This window comes from Protomyctophum parallelum (assembly GCF_964188405.1).
Source record: "Protomyctophum parallelum genome assembly, chromosome: 5".
Classification (NCBI taxonomy): Eukaryota; Metazoa; Chordata; class Actinopteri; order Myctophiformes; family Myctophidae; genus Protomyctophum; species Protomyctophum parallelum.
Window position 1 is genome coordinate 42370788 of NC_139702.1, and position 17147 is coordinate 42387934.

The 17147-nt window shown below is 40.8% G+C and overlaps 2 protein-coding genes across 3 annotated transcripts; one reads left to right on the forward strand and one right to left on the reverse strand.

Annotated features, from left to right (window-relative positions):
* Positions 1 to 43: 43 nt before the first annotated feature.
* LOC310859314 (extracellular superoxide dismutase [Cu-Zn]-like) lies at positions 44 to 2955 on the reverse strand. 2 transcript variants are annotated; one of them, XM_083765764.1, is made up of 3 exons: positions 2822 to 2955; positions 1256 to 1313; positions 44 to 1132 (listed from the first exon to the last, which is right to left on the reverse strand). In XM_083765764.1, the coding sequence occupies exons 1-3, from the start codon at positions 2833 to 2835 to the stop codon at positions 650 to 652; spliced, it is 555 nt and encodes a 184-aa protein (XP_083621890.1). In that variant the 5' UTR covers positions 2836 to 2955; the 3' UTR covers positions 44 to 649. The 2 variants fall into 2 exon arrangements, with proteins under 2 accessions (XP_083621890.1, XP_083621889.1); XM_083765763.1 differs by having other exon boundaries at positions 44 to 1313.
* A 751-nt stretch (positions 2956 to 3706) lies between these two features.
* LOC310858987 (ATP-dependent RNA helicase DHX15) lies at positions 3707 to 15875 on the forward strand. Its single transcript, XM_083765335.1, has 14 exons — positions 3707 to 3916; positions 5869 to 6199; positions 6656 to 6849; positions 7247 to 7406; positions 7980 to 8198; positions 8501 to 8668; positions 9147 to 9233; positions 9451 to 9600; positions 9790 to 9898; positions 10000 to 10191; positions 12450 to 12572; positions 14105 to 14295; positions 15113 to 15282; positions 15427 to 15875. The coding sequence occupies exons 1-14, from the start codon at positions 3852 to 3854 to the stop codon at positions 15542 to 15544; spliced, it is 2277 nt and encodes a 758-aa protein (XP_083621461.1). The 5' UTR covers positions 3707 to 3851; the 3' UTR covers positions 15545 to 15875.
* The last annotated feature ends 1272 nt before the right edge of the window (positions 15876 to 17147 follow it).

A 17147-nucleotide genomic window follows, 5' to 3' on the forward strand; every position in this document is an offset into this window, starting at 1 on the left:
TATTCAAGCTGTGCAGTGCTTTTGATAAAATAATTTTCACTGAGAAGTTGCCAACTAAAATCTTTAATTTGCTTTGTTTTACATGAATCGTGCCTTGGTCATGTGACTATTGATTCCTCTGTAAGGGAATTATCAAACTACCTTATCTTTTGTAAGATTTTTACATTTTCAGGGCATTTCAGAAATAATCATCAAACTGAATTATCAGATTAAAAAATATACCACAAACAAAACAGTGACTGTGATGAAAGAGAAAGGGGGGAAAAAAGGACAAACCAAGAGACTTACAATAATGAGACAAACTATACCACACTCCGGGGGCGACACAAGCAACATCACAATCAATCGTAACAAACATTCTTGATGTGAAAAAATAAATGACAGTAGGGGGGCAGCATAACATTGAATTCACTCATTTCAGTCCATCACATTATCGTCAATAATGGGTGACCAGATGTTCTGAAATGGGGGTTCCCTTTTTGACAAGGTGAATTTAATTATTTCTAGATGCAACACTCCTCCCAACTCCTTTAGCCACATATCAACTGCTGAGGTTTTTCCGATTTCCAGGCCTGAATAATTAACTTCCTAGCCAGCAATATAGAGCGAAATGGCCTGGACTTCATACTTTCAAACAACCTTATCAAAATCACTTTTGAAGACTTGTATTATCTGTCTCCACTTCAATCAGCTCAGAGAACTGATTCCAGAGGTTGGGTGTAGCGATGCCAATGACACAACAGGCAAGTCTCCGTCCAGCATTCCCATGGAGTAGACTGCTAAGATCACCACCAAGTCCTAAATCGTCCACCCTGTCATGGAGAACCACTGCTCTTCCTAATGCTGACAGTTCCCCAAAGAGTGTTGCCGCAGAGTCGATCACTTTATGGATTCTTCCCTGAATGGTGACAAAATTGCCAAAGTCTCCCGGATGACTAGGGTGAGACACCTTGTGTGGATTGTAGTGGCCACCAGTAGAGTCACATCCCCTGCTTAGGTCTCCATACTGGTGAATGTGTATAGCTCTTGCACTCCCACTATTGGGAAAGCCATTGAGATAGAAGAGGACTTTAAGCGTTCCTAGTGGATACTGCTGCCGAAAGAGCACATGTCCAGTCACCTCCGGTAGGTTCTGTGGCAGCATTGAGTTGGGTTTCATTAGGCAGGTCGCGTACAGGGTACCATTCAATTCTGCAACCTCTGGTGGAGCACTTAACGTGTCAGTATGAGTTGAGACGCATGCATGAAATCCTACCATGATCATTAGCAGTGTTGGGTAGAAGAACAAAGCAATCCACAATATATGCATTGACCTGAAAGAAATTAAACATCATTCATTACCCAACTGTCATAAGAATGAGGTGACAGGTCAGCCATCACACATCTTATTTACTCAGTAGATAATACAGTAGATTCTACTGTATAGGCTATATACATTTAATCCGTAAATTATCTACCTACAGTATATAGTTTATGTACACCATACTGTATACTCTCTCTCTGTGTGTGTGTGTGTGTGTGTGTGTGTGTGTGTGTGTGTGTGTGTGTGTGTGTGTGTGTGTGTGTGTGTGTGTGTGTGTGTGTGTGTGTGTGTGTGTGTGTGTGTGTGTGTGTGTGTGTGTGTGTGTGTGTGGATAGACATGTGTAACACATATCTAGCCTTGACAAACATACTGTAGAGGAACACGAACAAAGTCTAATTATGATTATACAGTGTTACTGGTATCATCCTTTACATTTTGTAAAACAATAAACTAATTTCTAAAAACAATTCATATACACATGGCATGCCCAGATTAGGGAAGCAAGGTGACAACTTCCCCTTCATTGGTGGAAGTCAATAAGATTCACCTGAGCAATCATGATTATTAATTTATAAAAGACAACTTTTAATAGAAATGTATAGAAAATATGCTTTACAGATTAAGGCAACTATATTTTTCATTTAATGATGACTTACAAATGCAATTAAAGTTAGCCTATATATTGTTTGGTCAAAACTAAACATATTTTTTGTTTTGTTAAAGCTCTATATTCTGAAAGTAATCATTGCTATAGAGGTTTTGTTCAGTAACAGCTAAGGGTCTCTCTGTTCCTCCAGTTCACATTTTTTTAGATGGGTCACCAATTTCATCCAATCAGGAGAGAAAGAAGAATCCATTATCATTTTCAATTTTTGTGTTCCAGTTCCAATTGTGTCTGTTGCCAATATCACTTATTATTGTTTATTTGGTCATTTTGAAATCATCTCTTCTCCTGATTGGAATCGTATCCACACCTGAAAATGTATTTTGTGTTTACTACAGAGCTGGATATGAATGAACAAACAATCTACAGCAATGACTATATCAGAACATATTGAGCTATATTTAACACACCACCCTGAATGGCCTATTCTTTTGGGGAACAAGACGGAACCAGCCAAAAACATTACAGGGAAAAAGCAGACAATGTTTATCTAATTGCCAAAAAATAGGCTATAATTTCAATCTATTCAAAAGAATGACACATTTTATTTTATGATGCGCACATCTTATGGCTAGCTTATTGGTGGTGTGAAGGATGTTGTTGGAGGTTCAAGTTCAACAACAGCCTATTAGTTCTCTGATGTTTGAGAAATACATTAGGCTATAACAGCGATTGGCATTGCATATATAACTTATTCGCCAAACTATAATCAAGGAGTACTATGGTCCATTGTTTCCCGTTGAATCTATAAATCCCTGTAACGCACTGTAACGCAACACTTTTAACCTACAAAACCATAGTATGACTGCTTCATTATACGCATAAGGCGTATTAAGTTGACGGATCCACTCACCTGGATGGCAGCATTGTCAGAATGTAAGCTAGTTCACCGGAGGGCAGACTGGTATTTTTTCTTTTTTTAATTTTCACAAGTATGAAGTTTATAAGGCAGGCTAGTGATTCTGTTCTGTTATGTAAGAAAGGAGGCGTAACAGAGGGGGTGGAGCTGAATTCTTCACCAGATCTAGACAGTGTCCTATGACTGACCTGCAGTTGTTGCGAGGCACATGTGACATGATGGATTTGACGAAGAGACTCGTTCTTCCAGTAAAGCCGTTATGCTGCGTTATTGCTACATTCTGTCGTTGGCGTACGGACTTACTATTGTTTCATATTAAGTAGTTCATTCCATCTCACTGGAGAGACCTTCAAATAGACTAACTGCAGAATTAGGAAACGGGATTTAAACGGGATCTTTCACTCCAGTTCCTGCAGGCATTTTGCTGGGGACCCCATCAATTTAATGCAGCATTAAAATCAGTTTTTTAACACTATGTTATCATTGATTTATTGATTTGATTGATTTATTGAAGTATTTATTAACAGTTTGCAGAATTACAGTACATTTCAAGTACAACTCTCAATACAAAAACTGTGTCAACTGTGAGGACGACCTGAATAAAGCATTACACTTGTTTTGTTGTTTACAAGAGGGTCCACCTTGTTCAAGTTCGGCTATTTGAAAATAGACAATCAAATCTCGTATGGCGGTCCTTAGGCCTATATTGGCACAAAATCATTCAAAACTTGTTTGAGAACCCTGGACGGGACCCTGCAGCAACGGTCCCAATCACAAGAGAAAGCAGCAGAATATCATTCAGAGAAGCGTCCGAATAAAATGAAACCAGTAGATGGCGTTGTTCTGCACATTCCCTATATTTGTAGGAAGTAGTTGATATTAGGAAGTTCCTGCTGTTGTGTTGTGGCGGCTGGCCCAAAGGTTAACAGCTATTTATCCCAGACAGTGGCTGAATGCAGCCAGTCAACAATTATATTATTTGTTTGTGTAAAGGTCTGCCGTGCCATCTTTCCCCCAGACAGACATGTCTAAACGACACCGTCTAGATTTGGGTGACGATTACTCCTCGACCAAGAAGAGATCTGATGGGTACGTCTGTTACTTGGATGTGCCAGTTAGCTGCATTGCTAGCCAATGCTAGGCTAACTGGACAAAACGCCAACAACACGCCGACATTATCTTTTATTTCTGGATGTAATTAAGACATCTGAACATCGCCTAACATGTGTACTTATCCCTGTATACGTAGTACGTAACCAGTGTAACTGGCTTTATTAACGTTGATGACGCTCTTCCAGGTTTGTTATTAGCTAGCTAGACGTTAGCCATCTATGCTAGTGTCCCAATGGAGCTAACGGAGTATCAACAGCTCAGTTTCCTCCGAGGTGGAAAGCCTGGTTACTGTACCGCTATTTAACACGTGTGGTGTGAGTTAGCTATAAATGCTAATAGCTGGTGCCTGATGGTGACCGAAGAAGTGTATATTTGTACATCTTTAAATGTTCTGATGAATTGAAAATGGGGGACCCTGAAGTAAACAAGTGTTATTCGTGCCCTTTCTGGTTTTATCGGTTTTATGTAATTTAGCACCTGTACATAGTACATACTTTCGTTGAACTGTACCCATTCTACAAACTGAATACACATTTCAACCAATCAAACGGGCTCACACACTCGACTGGTTGGTTTATATAACTCTTGGATATATTTTAGTTGATTACAAACAAGAACATAACAATAGCTTAGACTTAGCTTATACTAAAGACTAAGATATTAGCTATGTGCCAGTTCGTTCATGTTAGCTAACAAGTGCTGACCTAAACTGATTGGACTGTGCTGCATTGGACATGATGTAATTGCACTTTTGAAATGCATAACGGCACTTTGCTGGTAACCATATGGCACTTTATATTATGTGCTGTGTTGGAAACGTTTTATATGAATTGCTCGTTATATCATACAGGCTATTAGGCTACTTATATAGTAGAGTAGCCCCTCTCGGAACCCTCCATAAAGCTTTTCTGAAATTTGGATGAGTTTTATGTAGGGTCCCTGTTCATAACTATATTTTCGTATGGGAATTTTGGAACGCGGACATAAATATGCTCCGTAACATCGTATCTGCGCCGTTTGACGGCCTGTTTTCCTTTGAGGGCTTCTGAATTCGTGAACTATAAGTACCTATACATTCCGCTGCGAATATCTCCTGTGGCGCGGAAGCCGTTAAGTATTTTTAATCTTTGTTTGACCGATTTGGTCGCTTTATTTCTTCTTGTTTGTTTACCGTTTATTGTACCGCCTCCCGGTGTGCGGTTGGCTTGTGCCGGCTACGTCCCTGCCTCTGATCTGCTCTGTCATAGCTATAGCGCCACTAGCTAGCCAGATAGGCGGTACAATGAGGTGTCAATAAACAAGGAAGGAAGAGAAGAATCAAAGCGACCAAATCGGTCAAACAAAAAATACTTAACGGCTTCCGCGCCACAGGAGATATTCGCAGCGGTATTTATAGGTACTTAAAGTTCACACATTCAGAAGCCCTCACACGAAAAAAAGTCCTGAAAGAGCGCAGAAGGACTTATCCAAAGTTGTTTACGTTTATATATGTGTGCGTACCCGGTGGCAGGGTGGAGGTGGAATAGGACCCAATGCTCTGGGTCTAAAAAATGTCAGAAACTTCAGTAGCATTGGGTTCAGCTCCTTTTAAACGTTTGTTCATGCTGTGTCTTAGTTTTGGTCTGTTTATTATGGGCGGCTTGATGTTTTTTATGTTGCATTGCAAGTGACTGAGGGGAAACGCTATTTCATATTATTTATGTATGCTGCGAGTACATGGGGAAAGTGACAAATAATGTGATTCTTAAGTTTAGCGGAAGAGTTGATGAGCTGCAAAATATTGTTGTATACTCTAGCTTATTCATGGTTATTCAGTTATAATCTGTCTCGCTCTCACAAGGCAACATTCATTAAATGGATCATGGCTATAGTATATTGTTGATGTTTATTGATCGCCAGACTCTCTGGTCCACCTTGACTTTTGACAGGAGAGAAAGGGACCGCGACAGAGACCGCGAGGATCGCTCCAGGGACAAAGACCGGGACCGAGACAGAGACCGGGACATAAAGCCTTCCAGTGTTTCATCAGCTAACAGTGTGCCAGTGGGGCTGGTCACGGCACCCAGTCTCAAACAGATGGCAGTGAACCAGCAGATCAACCCATTCACCAACCTGCCACACACCCCGCGCTTCTATGAGATCCTGAAGAAAAGGCTACAGCTGCCTGTGTGGGAGTACAGGGAAAGTTTCAATGACATCATCACACGTCAACAGAGCTTTGTGCTGGTTGGTGAGACGGGCTCTGGAAAAACGACACAGGTATGAGCACAATATAAATAAACATGTACAGCTTTAATGTAAGGCTACCACTGTGACGTACATCGATGAGCCTGAAGTGCTTCCATCCAAAATGAGTCCCACGTGACCAGTGGTGAAAAAAGTAGAATGTTCAAAATGTAGAGTACATTCAGAATGTACAGAATGTACTAAAAATACAAAAGTATTGCCATCAAAATTAACTTAAAGTAGAAGTAGAAAGTACTCATTATGCAGAATGTCCCTCTTCACAAGTTTTCAAATGTATTAAATGTCTGAAAATACAAATAGCAGAGTAACTTAAGTTACGAGTGAAAGTACAATATTTACCTCTGTAGTACAGAAAACTGGAAATACTCCAGTAAAGTAAAATAAATACCTCAAAATTGTACTCGAGTACAGTGCTTGATTAAATGTACTTCCACCACTGCACATATCCACCTCCTATGCTCTATTCAGATTCCCCAGTGGTGTGTGGACTTGTTGAAAGGGTTACCCGGTCCTAAGCGAGTTGTAGCCTGCACGCAGCCCAGAAGAGTGGCCGCCATGAGCGTGGCTCAGAGGGTGGCAGATGAGATGGACGTAATGCTTGGACAAGAAGTTGGCTACTCGATTCGATTTGAGGACTGTAGCTCGGCCAAGACTATATTGAAGTAAGTGATGTTTGCTTTCAGTTGTGTGTCAAACGTTTTCCTAACCCATTAAGACCTGAGACCATGTCTTCCAAATCGTGACATTTTTCTGAAAAACATTTCTATGTCAGTGGTTCTCAAACTTTTTCATGTCAAGGACCCCCAAAATGATTGTATTTGCCCGCAGACCCCTATCTCAAAATATGTTGTTCCAAGTACCCCCAGAAGCAAATATTTGAGTTTTTGAGTTAAAACATTTGCTGTGAAATAGTATATGTTAAATTATTTGCACACATTTTCACGTTTTCAGCAGCTAAAGTTTAAAATAATGGTTCAAAGTGGTTAACACAATTTTGGCCGCGGACGTATATATATGTTGTTTTGCAATGTACTCCTTGTTGCTCTTTTCCTCTTGCAGGTACATGACGGATGGTATGTTGCTGAGGGAGGCCATGAATGACCCGTTGCTGGAGAGATATGGTGTGATCATTCTGGACGAGGCTCACGAGCGAACTCTTGCCACAGACATCCTGATGGGAGTCCTAAAGGAGGTGGTCCGACAGAGAAAAGATCTGAAGGTGTTTATCGCTCCTTTTCAAAAGAAATCTCAGACATATTCACCAATAGTTACACACCTTTTTGTAGCTTGCATTTATGCATTATGGGGGCTGCAGAATATAAACAACTTGATTATCTCTGCCAGGCCGTGAGCCGGAGATTGTTATTGACCGCTAAAAAAACTTGAGATTTCTGCACACTGGGGTAAAGCTTCCAAACAAAGTATTTAAAGTGCAACGTCGTTGACTGACATGGTTGAAATGTTAATGTTAATTTGTATGGGAGCCTTAACCCAGTTTTCAGATATTTTAAATGATTTGATTCATGCTTGTTATCTAGCACCTGGCCTACATACAGGTGGAAGATATGCACACAATTTCCCCATTGAGCTATACATTATGTAGACACTGGTAAATACTGTATTAGGCAAACATTTGGCATTTATCAGATCTGCAAGTTCACAACTTGTCACAAGCTTGTAGCTTTTTTTGCTATTTGACATGCATACATATGAAGTATATAAAGTAGGGTTTCAGTGGTAGAGAGGAGAAGGAAAATCAAATGTGTATAATGTATATATGTTTTATGTTTAGGTAATCGTCATGAGTGCCACACTAGATGCTGGCAAATTCCAGGTGTACTTTGACAACTGTCCCCTGCTGACAATCCCTGGACGTACACACCCTGTAGAGATTTTCTACACCCCTGAGCCAGAACGGGATTACCTTGAAGCAGCTATTCGCACTGTCATTCAGATCCACATGTGTGAGGAAGAGGAAGGTGACTGTCTTCTGTTCCTCACTGGCCAAGAGGTAATGCTGGCTTTATACTTGTCCATCTATCGATATCCAATCTAGAAATTTGACAATTGCTTTTCAAAATATTATTAAAAAAATAGCTAATTTACAAGGTCACAACGTAGCTATTTTTGGTGCGCAAAATCACACTCATTTAAGATTCGGAAGTCCATCACATGACTGTCGCTTGCAGAAGATTTTCATAAGCAACATCGCTGTATGACGCAATATAAATTAGACTACATGGTGTATGCTGTAGTCCAGAGAGACCTTCCTCAACAGCTGAATTGTCTGAAACCCAACTTTTGTTGTTTAAGGAAATTGATGAGGCATGCAAACGGATCAAGCGTGAGGTCGATGACCTTGGACCTGATGTGGGAGACATCAAAATAATTCCACTGTACTCCACACTGCCACCACAGCAGCAACAAAGGATCTTTGAGGCGCCTCCTCCCAGGAAACCTAGCGGTGCAATAGGAAGAAAAGTAAATTAACTTCACTGGGTCTGGTCACAAACTATCGCGGGGCCTATTGAATGTGAAGGGGAAGGTGACAAACTGACGATTGAGCCGTAGACACAGTACGGCAGCCCCCTAGGTTCCAGTTATTTTTTCAGACACACGGAAAACACATCCTTTCCTTTTTCTAATAACATAAAAAACATGAACCTTGGCTAAAAAAAACAAAGTTGTCCTTTAACCGCTTGAACCCTACCATCCATATTCTTCATTAGCCAAGAATAGCCGATCTACAAGCTCACGTTGTTACGCATTGTGCGCTTGTACATTGGCAAAGAGATAGACTGAAAATAGCACAGTCTGTACAGAGTCAACCTGGGTCTCGTTAACAAGGCCTAAATGTTTTTTACGTGATTCATGTACCTATATGGATTGTCTAACCCTAACCCTTTTGAAATCTGCACTTGAGTTAATGGCTAAGAACAACCCATTACCTCTTCTCAAGGTTGTGGTGTCAACAAACATTGCTGAGACTTCCCTGACAATTGATGGAGTCGTGTTTGTCATTGATCCTGGATTTGCAAAGCAAAAGGTAGGCAGGATCGCTTTTGTGTCTGCACCATTCAGTTCACACAGGTGTGATTTATTTTATAGGACATCTTAAATCAGCAAATCTTACCTAGATATCCTTTTCCATTTTACTGCATAGTCTCAGCTACAAATCTTTATTTTAGTTTCCCCCAAGTAAAGTGCCTTTGGTAAAAGCGCTATATAAATGCGAGATTATCATTATTATATTTTGTGTTCAGGTGTACAATCCTCGCATTAGAGTCGAGTCGTTGCTTGTCACAGCCATCAGTAAAGCCTCTGCCCAGCAGAGGGCAGGGCGAGCAGGCAGAACGCGTCCAGGAAAGACTTTCCGCCTCTACACAGAAAAGGCCTATAAAACAGAGATGCAGGTAAGTTACCAGAAATACATTAACTTTTCACCGTGTAAAGTTTAGACTTTATAAAAAAAAAATATATGCATTGATTCGTTCTTGGCATGAATATTATAATGCACAAGCGGTTTTGTTCATCTTTGGTAAATGTTTGTGATTCCATTTTCAGACATGCATTTGACAAACTGTGCCTCTTATCCTCCACAGGATAACACCTATCCTGAGATTCTACGGTCGAACTTGGGATCCGTGGTGTTGCAGCTGAAGAAGCTAGGTATTGATGATCTTGTGCACTTTGACTTCATGGACCCACCAGGTGAGGAATGATCTTCCTTTATGATTTAAAAAGGCTGCATTGGCTATAATCCCAGACTCCTAGCTGGGCATGTTCCTTTCAACCATCTCCTTCTCTCCTAGCTCCTGAGACACTGATGAGAGCCCTTGAGTTGCTGAATTACCTGGCAGCCCTCAATGATGATGGTGACCTAACAGAGCTGGGCTCCATGATGGCAGAGTTTCCCTTAGACCCCCAGTTGGCAAAGATGGTCATTGCCAGCTGCGAGTTTAACTGCTCAAATGAGATCCTTTCCATTACTGCCATGCTGTCAGGTAATGCCCAGGATTGGGCTGACTTCCACCTTGCCTGCTCTAGGCCAGGTTTCTAATAAACTAATGTATTAGTCTTTTGAGCCGAAGACATTGAAATCTTGAAAAGAGTTGAGGATTGGCAGTTCTGCATGATCTGGATGCATGGCTCTGCTGTATAACAGTGGACTCACAATTTTGCCAAATAATACTGTTTTCCTTGTTGAGACATGCAGTTGGAAGTATTACAACTTCAGATTAGTATTTAGTGATCTGGACAGTTCCTCAGTTGAACTGAATGGAATGAACTGCATCCGGCGTTTTCTTTTATCTATGAAAACATTGCCTATGGTTTATGCAAAGTGCTTATTCAACTGAATGTTTTCCCTTGAGTCTTCCGATCTTCTCCCAAAAATGGGTAGGGCAGGCACCACTTTACTTTATCCATGATTATTATTATTTTCCTGATTGGGTGTTATAGGAATACTTTGGGCCTAATATACTATACTAGTTTATACCAGCTATCTTTGAGTTAAGAATCAGTTATCATTATAAAATGTCTTGTATCTACCTGTCATGTGTTGGTGGGGGGGCATGTTTTCAAACAATTGAGTGTCTGGCCAACAGAGTCACACCATTTGTGTTGTGACCGAACAAAGCAGGGCATAGATTTGTGTTTAAGGCTTGTTCAGTAGTTTTAACCTCTTTCATCCCTATTTTAGTCTAAATAACCTAGTAACCTAGGCTTGTCTTAAACACATGTTTTGGTCAATTTAGCATGGCTGAAGTGGGCTCTGAAGCAACTTGCACTGCATTAGGTGATGCCTCGCTTGTCAGAGATGTCAACACTGGACTTTTTGAGACATGAAGTGGGGGTGGATGGATGTAGGGGCAGGCCATCTAATAGAAGAGTTGTGATATTGAGGGGGTAGAAAACAGCCTGGTCACGTGGTTCATGTACTCGCGTGAGCCCATAGACGCCAATGCATTCTATAAACTTCCGGTTGTCCCCATTCAATAGAAGTCTATGTAGGAGAGCTGCCATTGGACTGGCCCCATGAAGTGAACAGAGTTTGCGTAACTCTGTCTTACTCTATGGTTCTGGGGGCTGGGTTTAAATGTTGTCATCGATGGATATCGGCCACCTTTTCCTTGATAAGAGAAAATTGTCACGTTTCTTTTCAGGGGGTGGAGAAATGTGGAAACTGCTTTTGGAATAGATGAAAATGACGTATCTTGGACTAGTTATATTTAAACTATTGCACTTTGGGGGAGCGATCCACAGAGGGTAGCTTATAATTATGTTTGTTGCTTACTGTATTTTTATTTGTTAATTTTATATGCAGGTCTATCAAAAATAAATTTGAGTATTGTGGAAAAGTTCATTTTCCTTAATATAATTTGAAAAGTAAAAATATATTCTTAACATTCATTGCGCAAGTGAAATATAGTCTAGTAACTGGTTTACTGACTAACATGGCATTTCTTTGCTTGACTGACCAGCCAACTGGCCTGACCTGAACCCCTTTAGAGAATCCTATCGTGAAGAGACTGGGGGACACCAGACCCAACAATACAGATGAGCTTGAGGCTGCTATCAAAGCAAACCTGGGCTTCCATAACACCTCAGCAGTGCACAGGCTGATCACCTCCATGCCACGTCCCATTGATTAAGTTATTGTGAAAAAGTAACCCAGGCCAAGAATTGTATCCATGAATCCAAAAATTAAGAATTTGTATGATTAATTATTTTTTAAATGGTTTTATGTAATATTCTTCTGGATTTTAGATTTTCATGAGCTGAATGCTATAATAAGAGATTAAAACAAAAAAGGTCTATACTATTTCACTTAATGCACAATTAATCTTATAATCTAGATTATATGTAAACTTCACTTTTCAAATTATATTGGAAACGAAAATGAATTTTTCCACAATACACTTTTCTTTTCTTTTTTTTTGATGGATCTTTAAAAAAAAAGAAACGGAAGTTATTGATGTTGTTGTCCCTAACTACTTCTAGTTGTGTGAAAACTTTTTGTTTTGCAGATGTGGTTAATTGAAACACGCTTCTCCGAGCTAATAGGCAAATACTACACTGTTGGGAATGACCTTGAAAGACTCCAGACCCCCCCCACACCCCCTTTGATAGACCTTGTGGGCCTGCCCTGTCCCAACGATCTGTCGCGTGCCCTAGCATCATAGGCTTTACTTCACTGTTCATGAATGCTTGACTCATCCCTATGGGTGGCTTTGTTGGGGCCCATACCAACCTTGTTTAGTCCCACAGTGTTTTGTCCGGCCAACGGAGGCTAAGAAGGCAGCTGACGAGTCCAAGATGAGGTTTGCCCATATCGATGGGGATCACCTGACGCTGCTCAATGTCTACCACGCCTTCAAACAAAGTAAGTACCCAATAGAGCTCGCAGGCCTGCCCCCTTTCAGAACGACGAGTGGCCCAGGAAATTATTCTCCATTCCTTTTCTCCATAGGCTTTTCAAAAAGTATTTATTTAAAGATGTTTACGCCGCGGACAACGCCAACTCGAATCGTGACAAATCATGACAACAAACACAATATTTTGTGCCGATCAAATAATTTGAAAGAAGAAAATAAAGGCAGGATACACCACTATTTGTTTTGTTTTTCTTCTTACTAATTATTTGATCAGCTCAAAACATTGTAATTATTGTCATGATTTGTCACGATCCGAGTTGGCTTTGTCTGCGGCGTAACCGTCTTTAAATAAATACTTTTTGAAAAGCCTATGGAGAAAATGAATGGAGAATCATTTCCTGGGCCACTCGTCGTTCTGAAAGGGGGCGGGACTGCGACGCTCCATACACAGCAGAAGGGTGAAATCAGCCCTCAACAGCTTCTGTCAGAAATATACCTACTGGGTGGGCCTTTTCTTTCTTTTTACATGAGTTGGGTGTTGTCATATTCTACTAGAGTCTGGAAACCCAATCTGGCAGCCAGCTCGTAGCCCTAGATAGCCCTAATAGACCTTCAATCCATACCTCTTGGGTTTGAATCCTACTTGTGCCAAGTAATAAAGTTTTAGACCGTGGCAGAGTCCGACTCCGACATACATGGCCGGTTAAGACTGAGGTTAGGGTTTGGTGTAGGTCACCCGTGGCTTTGTGTGGTGCCGCTCAAAGTGACTATTGGGTTAGGCTGCTGGATGCAAGGGCCAACCCCTACTATGCATGTCGGAAGCCGTTGAGTGCTGATTTCAGTCATTTCACCCCCATGCTAATAGAGCGTCTTTAAATAAATACTTTCTGAAATGCCTATGGGAAAAATGCACTGGGATTCATTTCCTGGGCCACTCGTTGTTCTGAAAGGGGGAGGGACTGCGACGCTCTATACACCTGCACGTAACTTTGGAACGACCACAGAAATGCAAGATGGGGCAAAAAAAAAAAACATTTACAAAAATAGATTGGCTATTTTGTCTATTTTTCAATGAGCATTATCCCTTCCAAATTGGGATAATATTGAACTGAGTAGGTTTTTTTTTAAGTTTGCCCAAATATTGATGTTGTATATTATTGTATGTCTTTCTATTTCTCGAATGTATTACACAAGAGCACACAACAAGCCCCTGCCTAGGGCTTTTTGTGTTATCCTTTTTTTTTTTTTTTTTTTTTTTAAGATATTTTTTTGCGGCTTACGCCTTTTTTATTGATTTTTTATGGGATAGAAAGTAGGCTGACAGGAAACGGGAGAGAGATGGGGGGATGACATGCGGTAAAGGCCGTGTCGGGTCCGGGAGTCGAACCCGCGGCACACCGCGACTGGATCACCAGTCCGGTGCCCAGACCGTTACGCTACGGCCTGGGCCTGTGTTATCCTTTTTATCTAATTGTACGACTATATAAAGTATTCAATCCATCAATGCATTCATTTGAATCCTATTTTTTTTCTCCCCCAGACCATGAGGCCAACCAGTGGTGCTATGACAACTTTGTCAACTACCGTTCGTTGATGTCTGCTGATAATGTGCGGCAGCAGCTGTCCAGGATCATGGACCGTTTCAACCTGCCCCGTCGAAGCACAGAGTTTACCAGCAGAGATTACTACACCAACATCCGTCGGGCGCTTTGCACTGGCTTCTTCATGCAGGTAAATGGTGTCTTCAAATGCATCAGATTAGAGTTCACAATACTCTACTTAATCACTCTACTTAATGTCAATATTCTCTATTGTCTGCATTGGGTGTGTAAATATGTTTTATACCAGAAATGCTTGCATTCTCTCCATATCACACAGTGAATTACAAACGTGACGCGTTGAGCTTGTAGATTTTAGCCTTTTAGCCTTTGTTTGAGAAATGGAATGCTAAACTAAAACGGCAAAACCTGGTCTTCTGTTCAGGCTAAATGATGATTAGTTGAGCACCGTGACTCACCAAAACTAGCTGACCTACATGTGAGTTTGTAGATCTTTTAGATGTTTAATTTCAGCAGCTACGTTGACATTCTAGAGCAGCCCCAGCATAAAAAGTATAATTAAGGACATATAGAGATCAACATATATGGGCATATCAGTCCGATCTGCGGAGCAGCTCTAGTATACAAAAGTTGCTGAAGTCATAGATAATTGTTCTTTGAGAATATCAGCTGCCATTCCCAACACCTTTTGGGTCCCAGGGGTTAAGCGTAAGGGCCGATTCATACTCCTATTTTAGAGCCGAATAAAACTCTGTTCGGCTCTGTATGAGCCTACAATGTGACGTCATTTGAGGTTCAGGGGGGGGCGGGTACCTTCCTAAAGTCGGCTCTTCGGTGCTACTGAAAATGTCTGACGAGCCGAAATCATTTCGGCACTACAGCGCCGAAACAGCGGTAAAATAGGAGTATGAATCGGCCCTAAGTCTGTCTGTAAATTGAGTTTAATTACAAATGTAATTTATTTTTTTAATTTATTTTTATTTTTGCAGGTGGCTCATTTGGAGCGCACTGGTCATTACCTCACAGTCAAAGACAACCAAGTTGTCCAACTACATCCATCTACAGTGCTGGACCATAAGCCTGAGTGGGTGCTCTACAACGAGTTTGTCCTCACTACAAAGAATTACATTCGCACTTGCACAGATATCAAACCAGAATGGTATGCAACACTTATTGCGTTCTTTGTATTACCCATTATGCTGGCACATGGCTCCCATACAGTTTTAATATAAGTTGTCGGAAATCGCTGTTAAATGAAATAAAAAGTGGTATTGTTTTAATTTTATATTCATTTTCGTTACAGGCTTGTGAAGATTGCCCCACAGTACTATGAAATGGGCAACTTTCCACAGTGTGAGGCTAAAAGACAACTGGAGCGAATTGTTGCCAAACTAGAGACCAAGGAGTATTCCCAATACTGAATGACCGGAGGAGAGAAGAGTCACGAAAAATAATTGCATATTATAGTTTTAGAATTTTATGTCTGTTGTTTCTCAATGTTTCCAATTTCAAGGTTTGATTTTTTTATATGAATATTTTGTTTGGCATTGAAAATTTTCCCCTCTTCATTCTTGTTAAATGTATGGCTAGATTAAATATCAGTGGAAAATATTAGGCTTCTTTGAAAAGGCTTTTCAAAAGAAATAATGTGAAGGTGTCGCCTAAACGTGGTTGACTTTCCTGTAGGAAATTGGTAAAATATGAAAGATTATGTACTTGCCTTGTTTCTTTAATAAAGAAGCTTTGACTGAAGTTGTGCCCAATCAGTCTACAGTACACATGAGGATGGAATATGAAAAATTCAGACCGATCCGTATTGAGCACATGACTATAGAGATGTGTACAGTTTGGACAAGAGAGTTATATAAATGATTTGTCCTCCAGGAAGTGTGCAGAGTTCACGTTGATCGGGCCAACGGCTCCGTGATTAACCGTTGACAGATGGACGGACAAAGACAGTAGTGAATACATAGTCTCGGCCATGCCTATTTTTTTAACGTTTAGAATTTCTGATTTGGTAGAAAATGCCTCAAGCTGTACTACCTGTACATAGGAACACCGCATTTATAACAGGTCACTGAGTGGAGAGTGAACTTTTCTTTCTCTTTCTCACATCCTGGTGCAAGCTTATCCTGTGTTGAATAATAAAAAAAAAATGTGGTTCATCGACCCATGATGGACTTATACTCTCGGGTCTCAGAAGGATGGTATAACACTTTGGGCCAAACAATGTCACCACGAGGCCAAAACTAGATAAATAGATAATACTTCCACTGCATCAGTGCATGGGGAAGAAGCTGTGGGGCTGAGGAAGGGGGAGCTGTGGATCGAATGGTCACCAGTTCCATTCCCGACCCAGAACATCTCTCAAACCCAAAGTCTTACTGAAAGTGTTATGAATCTTTCAAATATCATTTAATTAGTGACACAAATAGGTTGGTATCTTATTGAGAAAGGCATACAAGTATATGCTAGTAATATGTTTTGTTAATTACTTTATCGGTAGTGATATTTTTACTGTATGATGAACAAAGCTGTATTATTATGGACTGATCTATATGTGTATAGTGTATGCAGGGGTGGCCGTAGGAATCTGAAGGCCCGTTTCATGACCAAATGAGGCCCCCATATATACCTATGTCATAATTATTCTGTTGATATAGGCATATTGACATAGTTTTGACTGTTCAATATTGCTCACAGCCATTACTCTCGACAAATACGCAGCAACAACACCTCATCCTGTCGTCCCTCCACAATAAAGTGTCCCATTTACCTCCCAATGCTGCACATTTTACCCAGGTTATTAACAGGTAATAGGTGTAACTTTAACATCGTGGGAAAGAGCAAGGCAGCGAGTGAGAGAAAGAGGGCCAAGGTGGTGGGGGGTTGAATGATGTCTGGTGGTCAGTCGTAGCTCGGAGCCCCCCTGAGGGTGGAGGCCCGTTTCAATTGAAACTGGTGAAACATAGCAAAGGCCTCCCATGAGTTTATGTGTGTGATAGATTATACAGTGTGCAATCC

Bases quoted from the DNA above. Each gene is read 5' to 3' on its own strand.
- LOC310858987 (XM_083765335.1), top strand. From the start codon at position 3,852: ATGTCTAAACGACACCGTCTAGATTTGGGTGACGATTACTCCTCGACC. The intron at 3,917-5,868 runs GTACGTCTGTTA...GACTTTTGACAG, and splicing joins ACCAAGAAGAGATCTGATGG to GAGAGAAAGGGACCGCGACA. The intron at 8,669-9,146 runs GTAAATTAACTT...CCTCTTCTCAAG, and splicing joins GCGGTGCAATAGGAAGAAAA to GTTGTGGTGTCAACAAACAT.